Raw genomic sequence first — 26,412 nt, forward strand, 5'->3', positions numbered from 1 at the left:
TTTGTATATTTCTATCATCAAGTACTGTAGATTGCGTTGGTGAATTGATACTGCATTATCCAAAGTCAGCAATGCTTCGTAGTCAGCATGACTGTCTTTATAAACAATTCTGAGTGCTCTTTCGTGGATTTTATTTACTTTAGCATTCAGACATCTGTCATGGAACATCCAAATTAGGGGGCAGTAACTAAACTGAGCTTTTATGAAGCTGTTCATTAGGAGACGCAGTTTATCAGAACCCATAAATGGCGAAACTCTAGCAAGAGCATGCAGTTTTTGGCTGGCTCTTTTGCATAAATTTGAGACGTGACTTTTGAAATTGAGATTTTTATCTATTATCACCCCTAGCAGTTTTTCTTTCAGAGCAGGATAGTAGTCTGCACGCAGGCTACCCTAGCAAATGACCTGCCTTGATTACACCTCCTGTTATCAACCTTTCCATTAGCGCAAAGAGTTCCATTATCTTTAATCAGCGTCAAATTTTTTAAAAAAGATAAGATAAACATTGCGCAAGCGCAGTATAATTCTACGAGGTACTTTTTATATTCAATTGTAGAATCGTTCAATCACTTCATTCGGATGCCCACTTCCAAAGAAGTCAGAAAACCTCACATCAAGCCTGTTATGATAGGTTTCGGTAACAAAAAAACGATCAAAACAGGACCATCTTTCGACGTGATTTCCAGAAAACCTACCATGCACCCAGAAGTCCACCCTCGTTTTTCTAACTTGCATAATTATGCAGTTACCGATTATGAAGAGTGAATTCGGACGCAAAAACATTCTGGAAGAAGTAGACTTCGTGTCTCTATTATGCTCAAAATGATGCTTAGCATTTTCTTTTGCTGCAAATTGTCAACCAAAGATTTGCCTCTTCGCTGACAATTATGTCAATGTAATGCTTGACCGACAGCAAATTCTGAGTATAAATTGCTGTGACATATACCTTGATTTGCAGATTCAGCCAGTCTTCATGTTAAACAAAATCCAGCGATATTTCCCTTGGAAGAAAATTTTATTGCAAAAACGAGAATATTTTTACCATTGGAGAGGTGCTTCTTCGGCAAGTTTTCAGATATGTTGCTAAATATAGGATGGCTCCTCCACTGTGTTCGACCGCTGATGGCTCCTCCAAATGGGATCGAGGCACCTCCCTTGTGGATAAAATCTAGCGACGGCCCAGGGGTCAAATGAAATTTTCGTTGTTCTTGTCCGATTTCTTTTTTACTAATTTTAAAGGTCTATGCTTGACATATATGTTTACCATTCGACCGTTCTGACCTACTTATGAATTTCAATGTGATGGTAATTTTATGCTAATTGGTGTGTGAAAGTGGAATTAACAATCGTTATTTCGTAAAATTTCTACATACGTTATTCGTTTTAGAATGCTATGCAAGTTTTGACACTTATTTCTACTGTTTTAGTTCCCCATTCAGCTGCAAAATAAATGTCAAAGCTTCAAGGGTGACCTAGGAAAATTTGGTTAAATTTCATACTCTGACAAACATATTATGTTCCAATCAGATATTCCCACTGTAGTTCAGGCTTAACTAAACGTTGGAAAAACATAATGGAAAAGGTTATTGTTTTCTTTATGAATCCTTTCATGTGGTTTTCTGATGTGGGTGTACTCTCCAATAGTTTTCAATTCGCCTCCTTCCCTTTTGTCAAGTCCTAGGCAACGCTTTTCTTTATTGCACAATGGCATTGTCACTGCAATTCTATTGCAAAATACTATCTCCCTTGAGAGCTCTTTTTTTTTCGAAAGAAGTGTTTGTCTTCTTTCTTGTTATCTTGCAATCCGCCTTTGCTTATAGTGATCTCAATAGATTGTTTTGGTTTAATGTTTATGTATCTCAATCGAATATTTTTTTGCAATGTTAGCACAGGGTGGTTTCATACGAATGCAAATTAGCTTTAAGCCTGTGGTCTTAGCATTGATGTTGCTAGCTGACGTTTTGTTACCAAGCGAGAAGTCACACTCTGCGAATTTTTTGTAAAGGAGAAAACGTGAAAGCGTTGGGAGTACACGCATTTGAGGATGTAAAAACTTCGATTTCTTGTCACTCGGAGCAGGTGCCGCAATATTATTTTGCAGTCTCGGAATACACAAAATCTAGGGCGGCTCAGGACTTGGACTACGAAACATGGGTCACATTTTCGTGTTTGTATTAGCAGTTTTTCAGTTGTTAATTAACGGTAAGTGAGTTTGTTTAGCCATTTTTAGCGAAGGAATTAATGTAAATAATGATTCGGCGGTTCTTGTCTGCGACAAAAACAAAGAGCAAATTCAACTTCTCGCATTAAAGCTGTTATTGGATAAATTATTGAGTCATGATAACATTCATGATGGGGTTTTCTGGAAATCATAATCAAAGAAATGGATAAGCATTGCACGAAAATATACCAAAAATTTCTATAACTTCGATGTGTTCTAATATACATGTTTTCAGGATATCAACTAAACTCTAACACCAACTAGCTTTGAAACTTTTTTCACAAAAACATCGCTTTACTAGATACTCTAGAATTTTGATGTAATTTTAAGAAAAGTTTTTTGTTGAATTGTTTCATCGAAATTAGGCCAAAGATGAATCACGCTGTAAAATGCCTAATAACTATTTTGGCAGGTGCTATATTAAAACAAACAAGATGCGGTCGTTCGTTTACATGCAAACAAATGGTGTCAAAATCAAAATTTCTTTCTTTGACTCCCTATTTCTGATTACACAGTTTTCCAGGCGTTGAAAAATAATATTTCCTTAGCCAGGGAACTTGACCCTATGAGGAGAAATCTCTTACTAACCTCCTAACAACAAAATGATTAGAAAGCTCAAAAAGCCACTTAGCGGTGAAGTGAACAAGTATATTTAATACAAACTGGGAATGCTTGGTTCAGTTACTGGGTTCTATGGACCTTAAAAATATGGGTATGCTGTATCAAGGCACCGCCTAGTGTCTTGCATTGAGCAACAGCTACAAAATCTGGTTCCTCGCCTTTCATGGATTTATTGTTCAGAATTGGACATGAAATTTTCTTTAGCAGTTTCACGTGCAATCATAAAAGGTATCTAGGATTATTTGGCAATGTTTGAATAAAGATTTGAAGTAAGGTACTGTCAATTATAAGCATGATAGCCAAATCTGCTGACATTTGCACTTATCCATGTGACGTCATTAGATTGCATGAATCTAAATTTCTATGTATGACGTCACTTACGAATCACTTAAAGAAGGCCCTCACCAAAAATAAAACCGCTTTTTATGCAAAAAATTACCCACAATTGCACTGCTTACATCCTAAACATTTAAAATAAATTAAGGACAATCCAGCCTCGAAATTTCGAAAATTAAGAACAGCAAGGCCCTTTTATGCAAGCTGAAACGAAAACATCCCTTTTCGTGAATTCCATCAAATTAAAAACTTAAGAAAAATTCCTTCAACCAGTTGCTATTCCCCAAAGATTCAGTCACCTTTTTATTGTGGTTGCTGTTGTTGGCTACAGACTTGATATTTTCACACGCGTCTATTGTTTTGGTGTGAATTAGTGAACAACAAAGTTTGAATAGGCACAAGGTGACTGGATTCCAAAACACAGATTCTAACCTATTATTTTGATTTAAGTATGGACACAAGTACCTTGGGTACCAGACATCTCTATTTTATTTTTTATATAGTGTATTTTATATATCGTCCAATTTGCTTTATTTCACGATCATATAACGGATAATTTCCAGTGTTCACGCCTCTCTGTGGCAATTTCTTCGCACTTGAAAAAGGCGGCTCGAAAACAAAAGGGAAAACAAAGAAATGATCATTTTGCAGTAATATATGACCCTGTAGCCCTCTTCGGGTGTTTGCTTCTTTCAAAGCCATTTTAATAAGAGAAAAAATAAAACATTCAAATATAACCTTCTCGCGGTATTAAGAATGTTATGCAATTATTTATCATCAACAAAAAACATTTTTTTGCACAATTTAAATGGCTTTGAGTAAAAGCAAACATTTTAAGACATTCATAAGCCTTTCAACTATCACTCTTTGGATAGCTTGCCTATTGAAAATAAAACAACAACGAACTCGCTCTGTCTACACAAAAAGTTCTTCGTATTTTTATGTATATCGACTTTAGATCTGCTAGATGGAAAGAGGGCTGGGCTCCAAAATATTTCGCCATGAATCATTTGGCGCAATCTGGATTTTCTAGTGAATAACATTTTTAGCTGTTGAATTATGTCTGCGAGACACTGCTATCTCAGGAGACGCTCTTTGCTTCTAATGTTTGAAGGGACATTTAGTTTTATTCTATCCCCCAATCTTTGGGGTATCCGTCCTGTGTAGCCTGTGTTAAAATCTGGAATAAAAAATCATAAGAAATTGGTTTTGAATCAAGCGAAAAATGACTTAGTAAATTTCTGCTTAAATGTTTCCTGCAGCACTATCTAACATCTATAGAACCGAGCATTCCTTTTTATTGGAATCGCAAAAGTCATTATTTCATCAACAAAAAGCTTGCATAAAATTTTAAACTGCTGTGTCTTTCTTTTTCTCCTTCTTTTTCTTCAATAACATTTTCCTTACTTTTTTGCCATCTTGTTCTGTTACGGACGGTAAACTTTGATCTAATTTCGAATCAGGCAATGTTAATTATTTTTTATTACCTAATAAATTTTTTGAATAAAACTTGGTTCTAGTTATCTACATAGGGCACTGGGCTCAATATGTCTCGGGATTGTCTCGATGCCCTAGGCAACATTTCATGTACTTTCCTCCATAATCATTTTACTTCTTAACATTGTTAATAATTGCTATTTTTAATACATAATTCATAATAACCTTCAAAGAATGTATGTTATTAAATGAAATTAATTCGAAATCAGATAATAGGAGCCAAAAGGGCACGTAAACTCTTAAATAATGAAAATCATTTGGGTGATAGGGCCGTTATTTTTATGAACGGATGGAAGATTCAATTTTCGAAATCGGGTTGCTCCCTGGCTACTTGAAAGAGGCCCTTCCGCTAATTGAAATATTTTAGCTTGGCCAAAATTATAGACAAACCTGTGGATTAGAACAAATACGTTTAACAAAAGGCAGCCAGTAAAACAGTGCAACAAGATGAAATTCTTTACTGTAATGCTCCTTCCCCGCTTAAAATCACTGATATGGACCCTTTGTTGTATTAAGAGATTCCCCCAATTTCCGAGACGAATAGATTCCCCTTTTTCTTCTTGATTATCTGAATTGCTGGGTGAAAATAGTGAAACAGCCAATCCAACCTCATTAAGACACAAAGTAAGACTAACAATCTTTTGGTGGTACAAAACTTGTAAATGTCTTTGAAAAAGTAAGACTACATAGGTACGTCATACATAATTTGATGATTTTTTCCGATCGGATAAGATCTCTCAAATCAGTGCCTTTCGATGAAATAAGGACGGCTGAAATAGGCTGGATTTTTAGCATTGTAAATTGTCCTTGAATTATTGATCTTAAATCATTGTCCCTGATCTCAAAAAGCATCGTTTGCAAATGTGTGGGGAGCTTTAAGTGTAGAAAGACATTTTTCATTTTTTTGATAGTAGTGAGCTTCAACATAAAAACCAAGAAGTCGTGATAACAAGGGTAGGAAAGGTGTTGTGTCATAAAAGAGTTTTTGATGCAGATACTTTTATTAATGCGCATGTGCTATGACCCTGCAACACTGATTGGTTTCAGACGGTATTGTTTCGAAACAAAGGACTGAAGGTTTCGTCTACCGAACAAGACTCACTTTATATAACAGAGTCTGGTTCAGTGCGCCTGGACCTCGTTCCGGTGGAAATGTTTGAAAGAAGTTTAGTCAATCTTACAGACTGGAAACTAGACCTGTTGCCTGCGAAACCAGACGGTCGGATAAATAACAAAGATACTCAGAAGTCAGAGGAGTTTTGGGAAAGCTTAAAACAATTGTATCTTAGTATAGTTCTGTAAAGTCGACGTTATCAATACAGTAAAGATTCGAATCAAATCAGGTGTAAAACGCCATTTGGCAACAAAAACATGGGCGAAACATGAAGTTGAAGTTAGCGCAATGCAGTTATAAAATTTTAATCATTAATAAATTTCGTATGAAACTTGAAATAATTTTTTTGTAATCTTTCTCATAAAATTGTATGTACTTGCAAAGTCTACTTCCTCATTGTGAAGGCAATTCGCTTGGACACTACGGGCACAGCAGTTAGCATCAGCACGTTGAAAGTTCACATACACTCTTTTTTTATAAGAACATTTTTATAAGAACACGAGCCTCAAAACTGGTCAAAAGTTAAGAAAAAATTAAGAACAAGATGAGGCTGAGCTTCTGCAAAATGCAATTTTTAACAACGTTTTTTCTCAAAAGCGAGGATTTTTAGCGATGCGTGGGTGCATTTTCGGTGAATATTCAAATTTGTCAGCAAATTAAGGCTGTCTCACTTCTTTGTTGGCAAATGAGGCCTGAACACCTCATTAGAGCAAAAAGCTAGCAATAGCACTGCTTACACCCTCTTAATTTAAGAACAAATTAAGAGCAATCCAGCCTCAGATTTTCGCAAAAATTAAAAACAGTCAGCCTGAACTAAAATTTACTGGTTCTTATGAATGAAAGAGTGTACATGCCAAAACTCCCGCACATTGCGGGAGTCTCCCGATATTTTCACTCAAAAATAACCTCCCGCACGCTACTTTCATTTCAGAGAAAAACTCCCGGAGGTTTTAGAGTTTTTGAATTTCTTGCAAGAGAAATATTTCTCACTGAAATGCGTTCTTGTAATCAATCTCAAGGGAATTTTGCTTTTGCCTGTGAAATCCGAATGATCCACAGTTGGAAACAACATTTTTTGTTTAAACGTTTTTTGATTGACAAAAAGCGTTCATCCTTAAATAAGCGCCCACTATCTCCACCTTAACAAGCACTCAAAATGATATGTCTGAAAATTACGGACAAAAAAGGTGCAAGAAACCAAGAGAAAATGACAATTAATCAGCATGAGCAAGGGAAATTGAATCCCAAAAAGAAACTTAAATTTAATGCTAACTCCAAGAAGGAAGTTATCCAGGAAACATTGAATGAACCGAAAATCATGTTTGTAGATGGAAGTCGGATACAAACAATAAGGACAAATTAGCAGGAAGTAATATATAAGGTATTTGATGATCACAAAGTAACTGGTAGAATTTTATTCTTATCACAAACTTACTGTTTTCAAAATGGTGTAAACTCAGATAACTTTTTTTCTATGCTTCAACCTACTATATTTTCAAAATGACTATTCTGAATTTTTATACAAACGTTAACCATTGTTTTACAAGCTATAAAATTCAATCTTGGACTGAATTATTTTCAGATTTTCTTTCAAATAATCATTTTCCTGTTTCAGTTTCATTAACTTTTTAATTCATAACTGAAAGGGACATAACTTTTTCCATCACATCATGTAAAAACTTTGAAGCCTCTTTTCTCAGAAGTGTGCAATTTGATATAAACTTGCGGTACAGTTTATATAAACTGATATAAACTGTAGTTTTGTAATGCCTAGGGTTATAGGCCTGAAATTTTCAAGTAATTTATAATTTTTGATGTTCTATGCAATGACTGTCTTGTTTTTTCTATGTGGGTATTCAGAATTTGTTTATATAAAAAAGCAGTTTTCTAGGGTTAACCCCCCCGTCTTTTGATTTTTAAAAAATCTAAAACAGTCATTTCACTCATAGCAATCTTTATTAACTGTTTTTTGTCACCAATGTGCAAATAAAAGTCGAGGTTTGCCCTAGTTTTCTGCAGAGTTCTAAGAAGGTGGCCTGTAGTAGGACACTACCCCCGGTTTTTGGTACCACATTTTGAATTTCTAGGTAATCGATGCTTCAAGTGCTGAGTTATAGAGGAAAAACTAAAATTTTGTAAGAATTTTTCAAATCGGTATACGTCCACCTTAAGAAGCAAGCACTCAAAATTATATGTCTGAAAATTCTCAAACTTGAGCGGTGGGTAAAAAGAAGAAGTGAAACGAACCTTTTGGTGACATAAATTATTGAGAAGCAATTCACTTTTGTAAAGAAAATACTAGATTTCCACAAAAACAAAATTAATTCTCGGGATTTACCGATTTCTACGATAGAGTGATTTGCTGCTCGGATTTCGGCAGTTAAAATCCGATTATTCAGATATTGAAGACAGGGACAGTGCCAATTTTGTGCCTATCACCAGATTTGAAAATTTTGTCCCAGATTTGAAGATAAAACAAGTCGATCAGTACCATCGCTTTCCGTCAGTGGATATTTATTTTAAGAATAAAATGTTACTTTTAAAATGCATTTTCCGGCGAACTCGAAACATTAAGATTATAAAAAAATTTTGCCATCTTTGGCAAAAAAAATATTAGAGACTTTCCAATGCCAGTTGGCAATATGGCGAAGGTGTCTCTTCTCTCCACAAACAATGCATTCAATGCTGTTAGCTGTTCTGTGTTAAGTTCCGCAACATGCGGAAAATATTCTTTGAGTAAACTCGATCGTTACGGTCGCCAGCATTAATTTATGCTGTGTTCTGTTCAACGTTTTACAGCAGAAGCTACGTTTATTGTTTCGCTGTGACAGGGCCTAAAACAAAAAATTTTTACAGATCCACATTTTTTTATAAAAATTAGGCTTGGTACTTTGCTGCGATTGGCAAAATGGGCGTGGCGAATATAGAAACTGCCATCATAGTGCAAATAGCATGTCCCAATGGGGCAAATTCTTAAATGAATGAAGTATAAGTAGCAAAAGCTGATGCTTTACAAGTGATGTTTTAACTTATGAGCAAAAAATTATCAGAGGGAAACCCGTTGTCATGGTTTGTTTGAATTTCCATCAAAGTTATTTTTTCTTTCCTTTCTCCTTCGAAAACCCCCTTAAATCAGTCTTGCTTCCCAGACTCTAGTGCTCTTGGTTTTTTGGAGCCATATATTTGTAGCTGTTCACGGAACTCGAAATTTGCGATATTCATATATTTGTTAAGTGTTTCTGGATCTATGTTACTTTGCCAACCTGTTACTATCTTTTTGTAGATGGGAATCAGCCTCTCTACATCGGCAGAATTAGGGTTTGCTGCGAGAATGTGTGAATTAGGGTTTTCTCGAATTTCAATGCTCGATTGAATAAAATCTTGTTAAATTTTTGTCCGGGGCAAAAGCTGAGTGAGGCCTTCAAAAGTCATTTTATTCGCATTCAGCTCATCAAATTCTTTGTCACTAAATCTTTTCTTCAAAAAATTTGATACTATAAACGAGAATCTCGTTACGGATGGCAAATAATCTCTTCTCCCACTTATGTACAAATTGTGTTTGTCTCTTCTTATTCTCTTTTCGCGTAGTTTGAAAGCATGATTTCTCCCCCTATCTTGTTGGTAACGCAGACACCATGCACCAGCCCATAGGGGAATGGCTGGAACGGAGCTAGGGGGCTTGTCCTAGATTTTTTACAGCCACACCCTTTCAAACACCGGGAAACATTTGCTTCTTTCTGTCCTTATTCTTAAACATAATGATTCAGAGAGGATTTCAATTAGTATAAAAATATAAAACCGAGTTAGATAAAATTCAAATTTATCTTTGATCAAACAAGTTAATGCACCATGAAAAAGACAAAAACGGGTTCCCAGTCAAGAAGAACTGCTATGGTGGTGGTATTTGCTTACAACTTTGGAAAATTAGTTATTACGCGTAGCGCCTTCTCGCCTTACACAATTCAGCACAAATTATTCTAGGTTCTTCGCTGTTAAGTGGCAAGGCGAAGCAAAAAGGGCGCGAAAAGCTGCATGGAAATGAGGCGCTTATTCTTTCAAAGCATTGTGGTCTATGAGAACGCTGGGCCGATCGTGACATTTCATTTTGAAATGAAAACGAAAATGTTTCTTTTGACAACTTTCAATATGATTTTCAGAAACAAAAAGAAAAAATTATATTTGAAACTTGGAAATGGAAATGTTTCTTTAATTTTTTTATTATGTTAATTCTGCTTTTTGACATGTTATTTTAATCTTCAAGAAAATAATTTGAATTTAATGTCAAATTTATCACAAATATCTGTGTTTTTTTTATACTTCATAGAATATGTTTCTGTTTTTTGAATGAGAATGCTGGGCCACCATAAACTGCCACTAATGGGTTCGTTAGCGTAAACTTAAAATAAATTTTCTAACCTTTGATTGCAAAAATGTTAGATAGGACTATAGTCCCTGTCATGAGACATTCCCAGTTAAATGTTTCCCCCAGCTACCAGCGAGAGCCTTTTTAACGTTCAACTGCTCTAGCCTTGAGAGGAATCTTTCCAATGCTTCTCCAACCTACTTCAAAACAGCACGACAATATCATAAAGCGCAATTGAGTTTTCTCCACATGTACAGAAGCTTTGAGTTTTGAAGTTTTCTTAATTCTTTTTTATTGTCCATTGCTCGTTTCTTATAATAATTTACTTATAAAAAATGAGTACAATACATAAGTCTGGGTTTGGGCTTTCACTTTACATTGAAAAGATGTTCCTAATTCTTAGGCTTCTCGATTCGCATTTTATGCTGCACTTTTAAGAAAATGCGCTATTTACATATCCACACTTTCCACAATTACAGTTCCACAATTTCTTTTTACAACTCCACAAAATGAGTCAGATCAACGCTTATTTTAGGCCCTGCGCTATGACCTTTAAACGTATAGAAATCTGTACACTTGCTCCTGATTGGTTAATATCTGCACACAAGAACGAGGAGAGGGGCGCACTGAACCTGACTCTCTCTTATTTTAAATAGAGTGAGTCTGGTACCCAGGGTAGTTATATCCGGGGCTCGATATATAAGAATTTCACTGTGCTACATTTCTTTCCACTTTTGCCTAAAAATTCATTTTGCACTGCAGAAAATTAGGGGGCCTGGCACCCCGGTTTCGCCGGCCCTGAGAACTAATTTGTATTGATTTTAATACTCGCCCATATTTTGTTATGTACCACTACAAGTTCCTTTTTCTTCCAGGTAATCATGCGGTGGAACGTTTTATTACAACACCACCATCAATTACGTATGCCAGGAAAGGCAGTGAGGCTTTTTTCAATTGGACGTTTGAGATAACTGAGGCGTCAGTTACACCAAATGTCAAAAATTGGTTTCAGAGTGACGCTGTAGGGAATTCTCTGGGGAAAATGATCATGACACAATTTTTGAACCAACCTGTTACTGTTCTAAAAGAAAGTTTTATAAACAGAACATCATATGTTCCAAATGCTGGAATGATTGTGAAGAATATCAAGTTGACAGATGAAGGGTACATTGGCTGCAGCGTACAGTATAGCAATGGCCACTTACACAAAAATGTCGTTCGTCTGGTAGTCACGGGTAAGCATGGAAATTATAGAGTTTTGAATTGCTACATCGTAAAAAATCTAGTCTTAGAATCGACTTTTCATCTCATAACCTAAAATACTATGAAATACCTTTAGTACCGAAAAAAATTAAAAATGTTAAACTTTGGCGCTATATGGCCAATAAATAATTTGAAGCTTGCTATTTTGGCTTGGTTCATGAGGTTATGAACAGAGATCTAATTACAGTGATTAAATAAGATAAGGGCCTGAGCTTAATTTGCCATTTTTCGGGCAGTCTGCCACTGAACTTAAGTTGCTTTCGCACATTTAGAGGCACATCAAGATTATGTAATCTAATTTCAATATATGAAAAATATATTTTTGTGACTCAACATCTAGGAGTAAATTCTACAGAATTTCATTTCTAGGAAAGCCCTCTCTGAATGCTTTTAGAATGCATTATTTTGAATTGATATCGCAAATTTGTCCATTTTTGTCTCAAAAAAGATTCCAGGTTAATAACAATGATAATTTATTAATATTTATACAGGTTTATTTAGTTATAGCAGCAAAGGACAGTTGCTATAAATCAAGGACCTGTGTCGAACGAAAAGCAGTGAAAACTATTAATTACAATACGAGGTTTCTTAAAAATTAAAATCAAAACCATTACATCTGTTTTTGAATCTCACTCCACAAGTTTTGATTTGTTTCCTCTAGTGTCTTTTTGGTGGTCCAGTCTTTTAAAATGTTTCTCTAATATTCTAGGTGCAAGACCGTTTAGACACTTGAAAACTTCAATAGCACATCGCTTATTTCTTACATGATTGATGGATGGAAGGCTAATTTTGGAACTATGTCCCTTGATGTTCCTCGCTATAAAATATACACCGTGATATTCAGAGTATAAAATATGAGTGGGGGGATCGGGGATGTGTTACGGCCCTGCTTTGCCTCACCTGGAAACCCATCGGTAGATTACAGCGTAATTTTGTTCTTATGTGTGCTATATATGTCCTGAACCTCTTTATGAATACTCTCTTTATAGTGCCTCCATCGATTGGTCTTAAGCTGCCAAACAAGACTGTAGTTATGGTTGACACAAAGTCCATGCTCAGTTGCCAGTTTGATGCGAGGCCAGCCCCAACTATCAAATGGCTTTTGGATGGAAAGGAGGTTAATGGCTCCCGTTACGTCATAAACACAACAACGATTGGAGTCTTCAACGACACTACACGGATTTTTACTACGCTACTGATTAACCTAACAAAGCCAGTAGACAATGGTGTTATTCAGTGTATGGCGATACTACCTAACGATAACACAACATCAAGTGTCAACCATGTTGTCTATTGTAAGTAATAGAGAGTCTATGATGAATCATTAAAAAATATTGCTCTAAGATTTCCATTCAAAGAAGCATTTAACTTCTTCTTAGAACTATCAGATTTCAGAGCCCAGCAACAATTGCAGTCGCACAGTCATTGAAGGCGACGGAGGCTGATGACGTCATAAAAGCTCAAGTGCCGCACCCAACGCTCTTCGTATGTTCATTGCTTTTTAAGAAGGCTGGGCACTTTTCAAGACTCTGCAGAGATTCTTTTCAAAAACAGATAAAAATTCAATTTTTAAAACAATTTGCAAATTTACGGAAGAAAATTTGACCAATATCCCAACCTTTTTCTTCTACCAATATCCATGACTTTTTCACAACGATGGCGTTGACTAAAGCTTTTTCTCGTGGTTTTATTTTTAGATCCCCCACAAAAGACGATGTTTACAACAAACAGAGCTGGGAACATCGGGGAGCTTGGGGCGATTACGGTGTTTACTTGTAATGCTGATGGAAACCCAACAGTGTTTTATCAAATGTATAAAGACGGATCTTTGCTAGCTAACACAACCCTTGGTGTATACACAATCAATGCGACAAGTTTCAACGACCAGGGGACATATTCATGTGTACCTGTAAACTATCGTGGGGAGGGCCAATCTGTAGCATTGAATTTCACCGTAAACGGTAGGTTTTCAAGCAAAACTACTGAAATTTAACGTTTCTGTAAGGTGGAGCCAGGCTCGCTTTGGCTTTCACCATGTTAGCCTTACTTATTTGTTGAGGAAACTGAGGCCAGATGCGTAAAATTGGTTTTTTTATGCTTCTTCAAATATATGTTACACCTTTGAAAAAATAGCCTATGAGATAGGCCTGCAAAAGCAGACTGCGTTACTTTCCTTTCATATAAACATTGAGCATGCGCAATAAACGGTGACAACTACTGCGCATGCTCCTAGCCTCGACAAAGTATGATGTATCCGTTACTTTAAAGGTCATATGAAACGAAATTTTTTATTGGCCATTTTACGCAATTTGATGGCGCTGATTGCGAAAATCTTGGTTAAATTTTCGAAAGATACCTGTAAGACACCAAAATTTCAAAATTTAAAACTCAATTTTGGCAAAATTTAACAAAATTTTAAACAAAATTTCAATTAGCAGTTGTTCTCAGAGGTTGTTTTTATCCCAAGCAGTTACAGATAAGATCTCCTAATCAATTTGATATGAACTGTTGCTTTTTCTTATCGATTGTAGCACAGAGAATATCATAGTCTCACCGAGCTCTGGTGTCTTGTACTTGTCCTTTAATCTTGATTATTGCTAGGATACGAAACTTGCCTTTATAACATGATTTAGCTGCTCAATGGCTCATCTCTTATCTCTATTCAATCTAAAACTCTATTGAACATTCAAAGAATGTTTTGTCTATGTGAAGCCATCGTGCTAGACAAAGACAAACCTCTTATTTTGAGAACTACGAAGTCGTTTTGTTAAAGAGTCATTGCTAACAATGAGCCTTTGCGAGGGTGGCAAATTATCGTGGCCACAATCCAAACAATGGCAGTAAACTTCTCCGGATTAACCATAATTGATCTCAGACTGTCTGAAAATGCATTAAGGGATGCTTGCGTAGCGCAATGGCTCATTGTAAGCAATGAGTCTTTAAGTAAAAGATGCAACCTTACCTTAAATTGAACTTAAAAAGATGGATAGATTTTTTGCTAGATGCTTAAAGGGGTCCAAGTATAACTGTCCTAAAAAAGTTTTGTTTTCTGTCCATACGTATTTGAAACGGTTCCATCCGTTTACATGAGAGGTTTTTGGAACGGTCCGAAATGGAACCATATGGAACTATAGTCTAGATCAAGGGTTCTTAAATAGTTTGAGTGCCGGTGCAGAAAATTATGTAGATTTTCCTGGGGGGCCACTGGGTTTCCAACATTTACATACCTTGTAATAAAAAACAGCTCAAAGTGAAATTCAGATCTCACACTTACCAGACTAAGTTAGAGATAAGATAGGCAGGCCTATTATTTCGTGTCTGTCTACCTTATCTCTAGCATAGTACATAAATCCAAAACATGGTTTTCACAAAAATTTGTAACTTAGCGTTTCTTGTACCAAGTTGAAGCAGAAGATCTTTCTGTGAAATTTTTAGGCTAGAACATTAATCTTTGTTAGTCTCCTGGTGGGTCGACTTGAAGCGCCTGAAGTCAGGTCCAGAGACTGTACAGCGCATTTTAAGAAAATCCAAAATGCGATTGTTATTATCAATCATAATCATAAAATGACATTCATAAAATGACATTTGTCCGCATTTAATTTTATATAGCTTTCAGGATACCAGGTTGATAGTTGGATTGCATCTTGTTCTAATCTGCCAATGACATTTTTGACTTCAGAGTCGCATATGTAAATAGTGGTATTGTCTGCATAGTTGCATTTTTTGGCTCTATTCATCACAAGAAAAAGGTCATTAATATACACGTTGAATAAGAGAGGCCCTAACACTGGTTCTTGTGGGATTCCTTTTTGAACTATGCCATGATGTTTGTGGATGAATTTAGTAAAGGCCGCCACCATGGTTCGCGGCAAGAAAATGTTTAGCTTATATCAGCCTAGGTTTTCTATAACTAGGTTCCATAATTTTGTCTATTCAAAGGTTGACATGAAAAAGGAAGGGTCTTGCAAGGTTTTAGAATAATTTTAGCATAGCAGCGTATATTTTATAAGATTAAACGATTAAATTTCCTTTTATTTTTTCTAGTTTCTCCTCGATTGCAAGAATATTCTGGAAGTACAGTCACAAAGCTGCTTGGTCTGAAAGTTTCCTTGTTTTGCACATTCTTTGGTCAGCCATCTGCTAATATAACATGGAGCAGAATTGGCGGTTTTATTTCCTCGAGGGCAAACATAACAGCACAGACCATTTCTACTAGTCAAAATTTCACTGTTACAAAAAGTGAATTGATATTGAATAGTGTATTAAAATCTGATGATGGCATTTACCAATGTCTTGCACAGAATACAGCAGGAGCTAAAGCTCAAAATATCACATTGGACGTGCAATGTAAGCTACCAATTTGATTCAATCTAGTCTACATCTTTATAATATTCACTTTTGCATAGAAGTTGGTTTATTAAAACAGATGCTCTGTCGAGACCATATTGTTTAAATAGTCCTAAATCATAGACGCCATCATTTTTGCCTCAAGATCTGACCACTATCTTTGTTTGTTGCTGGTTGATTCTCGAAAACCGTCATTTAAAACTATCTGTGCATAACTTATTTGTTGTCGTCTGGCGTCACCAAATCAATCGCTTGTTTTGTATACATTCCTTTAACTTGCGATTAGCAGAATTTAATAATTTATTGCCGATAACGTTTAATAATTTATTAATTTTTAACATCCTTAAATACAGGCACCATTCCAGTTCCATTTTTGCAATCAGCAGCTAAAATCTTTTGATTTTCTTAACGATGAAAATATATTTTGAAAGTCTTTCGCATCAGATAAACCCTTCTTTACAGATTCACAGCTTAACAAAGAAATTCACAGGGAACCGAGGGAATTTGTAGCCATACGAATAGAGACTGAACAGATGAGACATGCTGACACAACTTTTCTCAATCACTTGCATCTCAGCAAAATTTGCCAGGATTAACTTTTGATCTTATCTTTTTGCTAAAACAGTCATATAGAGGTATCATATAGAGGATGTTAAAAGGTCTTTATTTGAAAGCGAAAGATGAAAAAATTTGTCATAAAAAAAGCTCCTAGCTGAATAGGTACAGAATTGGGCTCAATCCTGGTCAAATAAGTCTCAGGTTATCTCCTTTATCCATTGCGAACATTGCATTGGAACAAAAGTGGCCTGTTTCATGCTCTGTACTGTGTTTTCAACTACACAAAACAAGCAAAAACCATTCAGTTAACATGCATACATCCATTATTTTTCTAGATGCTCCGGAGTTTAACAAAAGCCTAGAAAATAATTACACGCTTGTTGAGGAGCCTGGTAAAAATTCAAGTTGGGCATGCATTGCAGAGGGCAATCCGGTATTAAGCATCAACTGGTATGTCGATGGAGTGATGCCCGGAGCTGGCTATCAAATAATGCAACATTCCCAATCACTCTTGAACGGTATCCGTCTTGTAAGTACACTAACTATGGTTGGAATCACGAGAAGCAAAGCAGGCCTACTGAGCTGCAACGCTACAAATGCAGTTGGAAACGTGCAGTCCAACTCGGCTGTTTTTGTAAACTGTAAGTATATTCCTTTTCCCCAACACTTTGAAAGCGTGGAAAATTCACAGTGTATGTTTCTTGACACTACCTTGATCTGCAATCGTGACCTTTGCTTATACTGGCGTAATGCAGGCGTCGAATAAAATAGAGATAATGTGAGCTTTTCTTGCTATTTGCTATTATAAGATATCGTCATTTTTCTTTAACTTTGCGTTTGTAATTTACTGCAATCTCTTACCGCAAGAATTAAATGAGTTAGTTTCTGAATTGATAATGATTATATGTTTGAGATATTATCTATCAACATTAGTCATGTTGAGGAAGATCACAAACAATTAAAGCTACCGATTTCCCTTGAGCTGACTGTTACGCCAACGCAATATTTTTTTTCTTTTTGTAGATAAACCATCTACTTCACTTGCTTTGAAAGCTTATAACGAAGTTATTCTTGGAAGGAAAATAGTTCTTGTTTGCAAATTTGATTCACAACCTCAGTCGAGAATTCACTGGGAGAAGAACAATATTGAAATAAACGATTCAACCCATTCGATAACAACGAGAATAGTGCAATCCAGTATGTTTTCAACAAGCCTAGAAAGCAATCTTACCATAAATACGGCGACAAAGAATGACCATGCTTCTTATAGATGCATTGCTACCAATGCTATTGGCAACCTAACACAACTAACCTCTCTCAAAGTACTATGTAAGTTGAATTTTTTTATTGTCCTGTATGTGTACAAATGGCTTTACCAATCTGCTTGCAAAAATAATAATAAAAATAAATATAGTAAAAAATGAATTTGCAACACCATTTTCTTTTCCTCTTGCTCCTAGGCTCATTTGCTTTGTCCACTGTTCTTTAACTATTCTGACTAGACGAATTTTTTGTTATTTGGATATATTGATACTGTTAAATGGATGGTCTAAGGCTATTCCCAGAAACTGATTCCATGTAAAACTTAACCAAACATTCGAATATAAGATTAACTGAGACTAATACGAATATAAGTACTTGAATAAGATATGTGAATAATGCGAGTAAGTTGAATATATAATCTTGAGTATAATAAAATCCAGTCCAAAAAAGTGTCCAAGATAACTGGCTGCTATATAAGCATACTCCGCGCAAGTGTCGGTTCCCTCGTCGTCTACTGTGGTCAAATGACCTCTTATCTCCCTTAGCTAAATATCTAAGTTGCTCAAATATGATCAATACCAACGCTATACGTCATATCATATGTCGCGTGATACGTATCGAATATAACTGTGTTAATAAAGGTTTATAAAAATAAATCTTTTTAACAATACTATATAAAATATTGACCTGTAATGCAATTCTTAACGTAGCTAATACTTTGTGGAGCTACACAGGCTACCTGGGTTTTTAAATTTTAGACTGGAACTACCTTTCACCGACTTCTTTGATACGATAATTTTTTTAAAATTCAATCTTTAAAACCACGTCCAATAGCTCCATATGGTTTAATTTGAGAAGAACAACGATAAAGTTAAGTTGAAACAAACGCATTTCACTTTTCAGATCAGCCAGAGCTACTAGCGTCACTTGTGGCCACTTCGAATGTTCTTGAAGGGTCACGGCACCATGCGATAGAATGTAAAGTGAGATCAAACCCAGCAGCCAACATTACCTGGACGAAAAATGGTTCTAGGATACAAAATTCAAGTGATATTTTGATTTATGCGGAATACACTAATATTACTGATAGAGGATCGACATTAAAAAGTAAACTGGTGTTTAGCTCTATTCGAAAGGAAGACTATGGTAATTACTCATGCATTGCGACAAATATTATTGGAAGCGTCTCGTCTGAGCAGCACTTGATTGTCACATGTAAGTTTTTTGAAAACTTGATTATAAGTATAAGAAAAATGGGTACTGGTTTCATTTTTACTCGTAACCTATTTATAGGATTGTGTAAGTTTTGTCTTACTTTCATGGCCTAATATTTTCTTAGGGAATTCGTTCTCCAATGAACAATTTCTTCTGTTCCTATTGTTCTCAAACAATGGTCCTTCTAATTCGCATACCCTTTCCACGTTATTAAACATTATAAATTCAAATTCCTCATCCTTGTTTATGGTACAAGGCAACAAGATTTGGTCGTTTCCACTTAACATTGACATTTTGTATATATGACACCTTCTCATCTTTTATCTTTGGTACGATGAACGAAAAATCTGTAGATTTTCTGATTCACTTTGTTTTGTATTTCTATTGAAATCATTTAATCAAGATAACATCTATTTCCGTTGATAGATAAACCATACATCGTTGCATCATCTTTGTCCATAATTGTCACAAATGAAACGCAAACAGTAAAGGTATTTTGTGAGATTCAGTCAAGCCCTAGTTTAACTTCTGCATATTGGTTGCTGAATGGTCAATCAGCCAATGCCGCGCACAGGATTGTGTCGCAGTCCAACGTGGTGACGTCATCAAAGCATTCAAGAGTTAAACTTGAAATTACCATCACAAACTCAAGTCGTGTTGACAATGGTGTTTTTGAGTGCCATGCTGTAAACTCGATTGGAAATGTTTCTAAAAATACAACTCTCATAGTCAACTGTAAGTTGATGAGCTAAGTTTTCTTATTTTTTTACCACACATTTTTATACCATTGTTCAAGGACCAAGATACCGGAGAGGGGGGATGCCTTGAACCCGCAAAAAAGTTAGGTAGCATAAGTAAAATACTTTTATTTTGTGAAATATGGTTGTTTTTACACTTTCTTATTAAGGCTGGCTCCCAAATAAAAAGTTCTATCTCGATCTTTGCCATTGCTTCTGCATGCAAACAAATCTTCACTTTAGAGTACATTTGTTAAGCCTTTTCTGCATTCCTTATGTCTATCAAAGGACTACGGCGCACATTACGGATGAGGGTGGTTAAGATGTTTTTGGCCTAAACATGCTTAAAAGCAATAGCAAGGTATTTACATCAAGTACCAAGTTAATCATTCCTGCTCGTAGTAGCAGTGGTAGATAACTGAATATTTGCGCTGCCAACAGATCGTAAGACTCCTGGATGCAGAATTTATGTGCTTCGCTCCTTCTTTGCTTTGCAATACTCATTTTACACAATATCTACTGTCATTGTTTTACAGATAAACCTTTGGTTACACAAACAATAAACTCATATTACATTGGAAATGAAGGTTCTGCTTTTAGTTTGACTTGCCAGTTCATAGCAATCCCTGCATCGCTAGTTCACTGGACTTTCAATGGGACGAAAGTAATGGACAATGCTGCTAACATGAAAACCGAGACATCCAACACGACTTTGGTTGATCGTGTTACAACAACAACGACGCTTTCTATTCCCAGACTAACAAGGGGAATGCACGGTTACTATGCCTGCCATGCAAGGAATCACCAGGGTGTCGTTTCCAGGACGGCTGAGATAACAGTTTATTGTAAGTAGACTGCAACATTCTAAACCAACAACTAGCCAAGTAAAGATTCATGAACAAATTACTCCTGAATTATAATTATTTTTCAGAAATTTGAAAAGACCTCTAAATACAGTTGACTAAGAAATTGGGTCGTTAAATGATTGCAAACAATTTAAACCCATTTTTCAATATTTTCTTGACAAGCTTTTAAATATTTTTACATCACAAATCTGTCCCCGGTCTCAAATCTGCCTGAATGAATTTTTGAACAAAAAAGGAACATATTTTTGTGAAAAAAGGTATTTAAACGCACCCTACTTTCTGTAAGCAAATGAAAAATTTATTTCCAAGTGTTCCTGGAATGTTTCTTTAAATAAAAAGCTGTATTGTTTATAATATCCAAAATTTTTTCCTTTTTCTCGGCTAATTTTCTCTGTTTCAAGTTTTGATATGCAGCAGTATTGAAGTAGATTTATACGTTTATTCTAGATGGCCCAGAATTCCATGGGAACCTCACTGGACAGCTTGATATAATGGAGTTATCCAATACAAGCTTTGTATGTCAAGTTGAAGGATATCCAGCCCCTGACATTCAATGGAAGAAAGATGGTGTACGAATTGTGCCAGGAAGCGTGCAAATACAGGAGAAGATGGTATTGGTTAGTCGTAATAAAGTGGTCCGCCAATCAGTTATCAGATTTACAAAAGTTACGGAGCAAGACACAGCAAGCTATACTTGCGCTGCGAACAATTCAGCTGCGACGAATCATACGTCAAAACGCCTCAATGTGCTGTGTAAGTATTTTCTCTGGATTCTTAAAACACTCAGTGAAAAAAACGCTATATTTTTGGCTTTTTCAAGAACATGAGATTGTGTATTTACATCACGGCAATGCTGCTTGGATCCGCCGTGCTGTGGTTTCTAAGCCGTGTTAAGTACATTTTTGTAAAATAGTTTCATCTGATTTGAAATTTTTGCTTAATCTAAGTATTTTAGAATAGTTTCAAGGAACATTACCAGTAACTGAAAAAGATCATGAGGCGTTTTTTGCAGAAAAGGACTTACTGAGTTCAAAGCACGCTTGCACCTAAATGTCCTCTAAATGTCATCAGCCAAAGAACATATTGCTTGTATTAACTTAAAAGTAGTTTCTGCTGCTTATAGCTATAAGCCTGCAAAGCTGTTTACAATGTTGATGTATTCATGTTCATTCTAGTTCTACCCAAACTGTTGATCCAGTCACACAATCAAACAGTGAATCAATCAGACAACGTCTTCATTGAATGCAGGGTAGCAGCTAACCCCCCGGTAACAAGGTATATTTGGACAAAAGATGGTGCCCCTCTGTCAGAGAAAAGCTCGAAGTACAACATCCCATCCGCACAGGTTTGCTTTCATCTTCACCTATTTAGTTTAAAGGCACCATGTCATGTTAGACAAAGGTTCACGCCAAAAGTAGGCTGTATGGCGCCTTTGTTAAACCTGATCTGGTCTTGATTTTAAACGTGCTAGTCCGCCTCCTTTCCCTGCATTTTTTTCTTTCAACGACTTTCTGCATATATGGAAAAAGTTTGTCATGGATATTTTGCTAGCAATATTTGTTCGGATAATTATATTTGAAATCCCTTATTCTGTTCTGGAAAATAATGTAAGATATAAGCCTCTTTCATTTACATCTACTTGGTATTTTAAAGCAGCGAGTGAACTTTGCTGAGAAATGGACGATGAATAGAAAACATGAGCTGAATTTAATAAAATTGCGTTCTCGTCCGACACTTCAATAACAATGATAGAATGTTATAGAATGATAATTTATCATGGAATGATTGCTTGGTCTCCAAATGCTTCGAATTAGGTGAAAATGTAACTAAGAATCAATGTTGTGTTATTTTATTACCGGTTTGCTTATATTCTAGGGAGCATTAAGTGGTGTATATACATGCGTTGGTGAAAATTCTCTTGGCTCAAGCCCAGTTCTTACGATTAATTTTCTCGTTAACAGTAAGCAATCTACTTTATATTATTTTCTTAGTTGGTTATACAAGAGCAGCAGACCTTTATTGAATGACTCTCCACAATCTAAGAAGGCAACCTTAGTCAATTTGGTATTGCCCTCGTTTGCTAACTTGTACATAAAACTTGAAGTCAAAAAACATAAAGCAGTAATAAAGCATTGAATTCTGGGAATTGTATGGAGAAACAATTTTTAATTTCCTGGAAATTTAGCATCTTTAATACGCATGTGTGCGTAGTTCAGCATTTCATCCGTTGCTTGAAAAGAAAAAGCATCTGTAACATGGAATTTGCAAAATTTAATTTAACTCTAATTTGAATCAAATATGTTTCATGTAATGGCCACAGGGTTGCTATGTATTCCCATGCTTCCTGTGGTATCATCTTGTAGTTGTCTGTTTTGTAAGATTTTATGAGAATATATATAAAAAAAAGAGGCAACGTGAATCAGCAAAAGAAAAGATCCTTTATGAAAAATGTACAGGCGGGAGGGCTGGGAAAGGGGACAGAAATTTTCGATATTTTGTGATGCAGAGCTATTGAATAAGAATCTTCTATCAAATTACAGCTTTCTATCAAATTTGCGTTTACTCAATGTGCTACATTTAAATCGCATTCATGAACTCAGCGCATTCTTGAATCTGAAGCAGGTGTCCACTCTACTGCGTCATTGTTAGTGTTGATGAAGCCGAGGGTTAACTTATATCCTTACCCTTACTTATCCTTACACATATATTTCGTCTTTTGTAATTGTCTTTCTTCCTTGTAGTTCCACCAGCTTTTACAAAGCAGGCCGAATGTAAAGCCAACACAACCACTATGAAAATGATATGTACCTGCGCAGGAACAGGGGTCCCCACCCCTATCATTTATTGGACCAAAGGAAATAGTGACGTCATTATTGGCAGAGGAAATGTTTACGAGAAACAGATTACAGCTCCAAGTGTGAATGAAAACTATAAATGCAATCTGCAGAACTTTCTGAAAAAAGAAACAAGTTTAGCCGCATTTTATTACAATGGTTCGTTCGCTGTTTCTTGTTTCATTTGTAAATTGCTAGAAATGCAATCCTACTAATATTCGGTCTAAACAATGAATTCTTACCTCAGCATGCATGTATATGCAAAAAAGTGCATTTTGCAAAGTGTTATATCTCCTTTGCATGATTCTTGTAAATTTTTCCTTCAGGAAGTTCTTTTTCTGTTCCCCTTTCTCTTCGTTTTCTCTTCCTTTCCTTCATTTCTCCTCATATCACCCTATTCTTAGTCTATTTCTTTACTTTGCTCTTACTCTCCCTTCTTTATTCTCGTCTGGCTTTAGTAACTTTCCATTTCTTTTTGGCACTTTTCCCGATTCATATTATTCTTCTCGTTCTTTCTTATCAGCCATGTGCTCTTGATTCAATCTCGATTGATCTAGATATTACTTTGTCTACAGTTGATGCTAATTATCATCTTTCCCAAATCACAATTTCACCTTCTAGTTAATAGATTGTCTACATGGGCAGTTTGGAGCAGCTGCAATGCTACTTGTGGTGATGGCATTCAGACTAGAGACCGTCTTTGCCTCATTAACCCATGTTCTAAAAATGAGCTAATTGACTTCAAAAACTGCACTGGAGTTTGTCGTAAGTATATTATACAAAAACTGCTTGGTATCGTTGGCCACTAATCTTTGTTATCCATACCTAACTTTTAAAATCTTTCACAGCATCTTCTTTTGATTTTCAATGATTTTGTGTAATCAGAGATTTGCTTACCAAAGTCTTGACTATGCCTTTTATTCTGGTAATCATTATTAATGCCATTTTGTTTTCTCACAGCGGCTAAAACTCTAAAGCAAGATGGTATGTTGCTTTTTACTAGATTTTATTTGCTGTCTCATTAATTTAATAGATCTGATTATTTTTCTTTAGGCTCGCGGCACTGATTGGTCAACCAAACCGGTCTTGTGCTTGCGTTTTTTCTGATTGGCCTATTTCGATCCACAACTGGGTATATATTTTCCATCGTGTTCTTTCGGAACCTTATTCTGACGTTTTATGCTCTGAGGAGTGTCAGACGAAAAAACCTTTTAGTATGTCGTAAAATGTTTGCTCTTTTCAAAGCCTTTTTGAAATTCTGTACCGCAAAAATATTGTTCAGATCTGATTATATAAGCTGCCCTATTTGGACAGCTACTTTGAGCTATAATTTGTTAATGATGATTAAACCTGCATATTTTCATAGACTTGCGTGCTTCTTTTGATATAACGATTGTTTTGACTCTTAACAAGATATTTTCTGAGCAAATCTTTCTTATACAAACCTCTTTTGGAGACATTTCAAACCTATCAAATCGTCAACAATTTCTGTTATTCAAAATTCAAGCGAACAAATTTTCAGCATAGCCCTATAAATGTATTCTTATGTATTAATGTAGCTTCATTTTTCATTGATCATTGGCAGGAACAAAAGTAGCCTCTTATGCCGAATATCTTGCCTCTTATTCATGTCCTCCTTTATTTTGCATTGCAGAGGCCTGGGCCATTGCACTATATGTCCTTATTCCAATTATCGTTGTTCTACTGGTAATCATTTTGCTATGGGTGGCAAGAACTAACAGGTAATATCATTAAGCATATAATCTTGTTGAATTGATTTTGTAATCAATACTAACAAGATACAATACGCAAAAATTGTCTCTGGTTTTTCAATTCTTCCTGTTTAGGCCGAAATACAACTCGTCTTTGCTCCTTGCTCAAAGAAAACAATTTTCTCATTACCTTGTCGCGCGAGGCAGTAATGTCGTTGTGGTCTTTGCATTCTTCACACAAATACCATTCAATCTGTTATCATTTTTTCAACAGGCGAAAAGAAGAAGAAAGTCCAATTGTTGTGCCTGTCTATGGGAACTTGTCAAAACCTCCTTCAACAAGAAGTGTGCCAACTAAAAGAGACATTTACCTCCCAGAGGAGAATTTCGGGACGATAAATAACGCGTACTTTGAAGTTGCTGATACGCCTCAAAAAGAAACGGCCTTTTTCACTGTCAATGAAGACGAATATGAAAACAAGGAAATGGAGATCACCCTAGACGAAGAATACCCGCTAGAATCGACAACAGATGAATCACCAGAAGATTTAGAGACGATGTCCCCAAAATCTTCTAATGGTGTTGAAGTAGAAATCAACATCGATGATTCGCAAGATAACAATGCTTTGCAGGAGACAGCAGTAGATTCTCCCGAGGATTCAAGTGTCAACAACAACAACAACAACAGTGGAGATGTTTCTCACCCAGAAACAAACGATGACGATGTTCCATATTCGTTTTATAATGAAATGGTCACAGCTCTATAATTTTTAGAAATTCAGCCGTGATGTGTTGAAGCTGTTACATCAAAAATGATGTAATCTTGACTACATTTCCTTGGATTATAATAATCAATTTTGAATATGTAAATGGCTTCAAACAAACATTTGCTACTGGAAAAAATTCAACGAATTGCTGAAAAATTGCATTGATAATGGGAAATTTTGGTAAAAATGTTAGGTAGAAATCAACTTTAGAAGTAGTTTTGATACTTAGCATTAATTCGACTGTAGCTTCGTCTTAATATTATTGAATAAATTGTATTTTGAAATTTTTGGATAGAAAAGCACCATCTTTGTCTTACGTCAGAATTCGATAATTTTTGTTGTGACCGTGAATTGCGCATTTTCATAATAAATCTTTTCCTGTACTTTCACTGGAAGTTGCTGCTGAAATGAAATCGATGATATTGACTGGGAACCGTTAATTGTCATATGCGTAATCTCCTAGCTGTATTTGGATTCTTATAAGAACAAAGCAACATTTTAGATGGCTACAAATACCCTAAAATGATGACATTCTATCAAATTATGACTGATTTTTCAATATCAAATCTTATCAAATTCCTATTTCGTTATATTCTTTAAAGGGAAAACACGGGCAGTTTTTAAATAACATTTTTCTAATCGTAACTATTTGATTGGTAACGTTTACTTTAATTGTAAATTGGAAAGCTTTTTGGTAA

At 35.7% G+C, this 26,412-nt stretch overlaps 1 protein-coding gene across 1 annotated transcript; it reads left to right on the top strand.

Moving 5' to 3' along the window:
* Positions 1-1,776: 1,776 nt before the first annotated feature.
* LOC135684346 (hemicentin-1) lies at positions 1,777-26,065 on the top strand. Its single transcript, XM_065199879.2, has 18 exons — positions 1,777-2,202; positions 11,028-11,387; positions 12,405-12,710; positions 13,113-13,376; positions 15,460-15,762; positions 16,656-16,961; positions 17,344-17,649; positions 18,487-18,798; positions 19,225-19,533; positions 20,072-20,380; positions 20,849-21,154; positions 21,577-21,746; positions 22,277-22,361; positions 23,143-23,394; positions 23,857-24,000; positions 24,196-24,219; positions 24,890-24,977; positions 25,222-26,065. Exons 1-18 carry the CDS (start codon positions 2,151-2,153, stop codon positions 25,712-25,714), a joined length of 4,389 nt encoding a protein of 1,462 aa, XP_065055951.2. The 5' UTR covers positions 1,777-2,150; the 3' UTR covers positions 25,715-26,065.
* Positions 26,066-26,412: the final 347 nt, after the last annotated feature.

Source organism: Rhopilema esculentum, chromosome 21 (genome assembly GCF_057945365.1).
Source record: "Rhopilema esculentum isolate cy_ngs chromosome 21, ASM5794536v1, whole genome shotgun sequence".
In the NCBI taxonomy this organism is placed as follows: domain Eukaryota; kingdom Metazoa; phylum Cnidaria; class Scyphozoa; order Rhizostomeae; family Rhizostomatidae; genus Rhopilema; species Rhopilema esculentum.

Excerpts from the sequence above, each read along its gene's own strand:
- LOC135684346 (XM_065199879.2), top strand. The coding sequence starts at position 2,151 with ATGGGTCACATTTTCGTGTTTGTATTAGCAGTTTTTCAGTTGTTAATT. Across the intron at positions 13,377-15,459 it reads ATTGAATTTCACCGTAAACG|TTTCTCCTCGATTGCAAGAA; the intron begins GTAGGTTTTCAA and ends TATTTTTTCTAG. Across the intron at positions 18,799-19,224 it reads GCAGCACTTGATTGTCACAT|ATAAACCATACATCGTTGCA; the intron begins GTAAGTTTTTTG and ends TTCCGTTGATAG.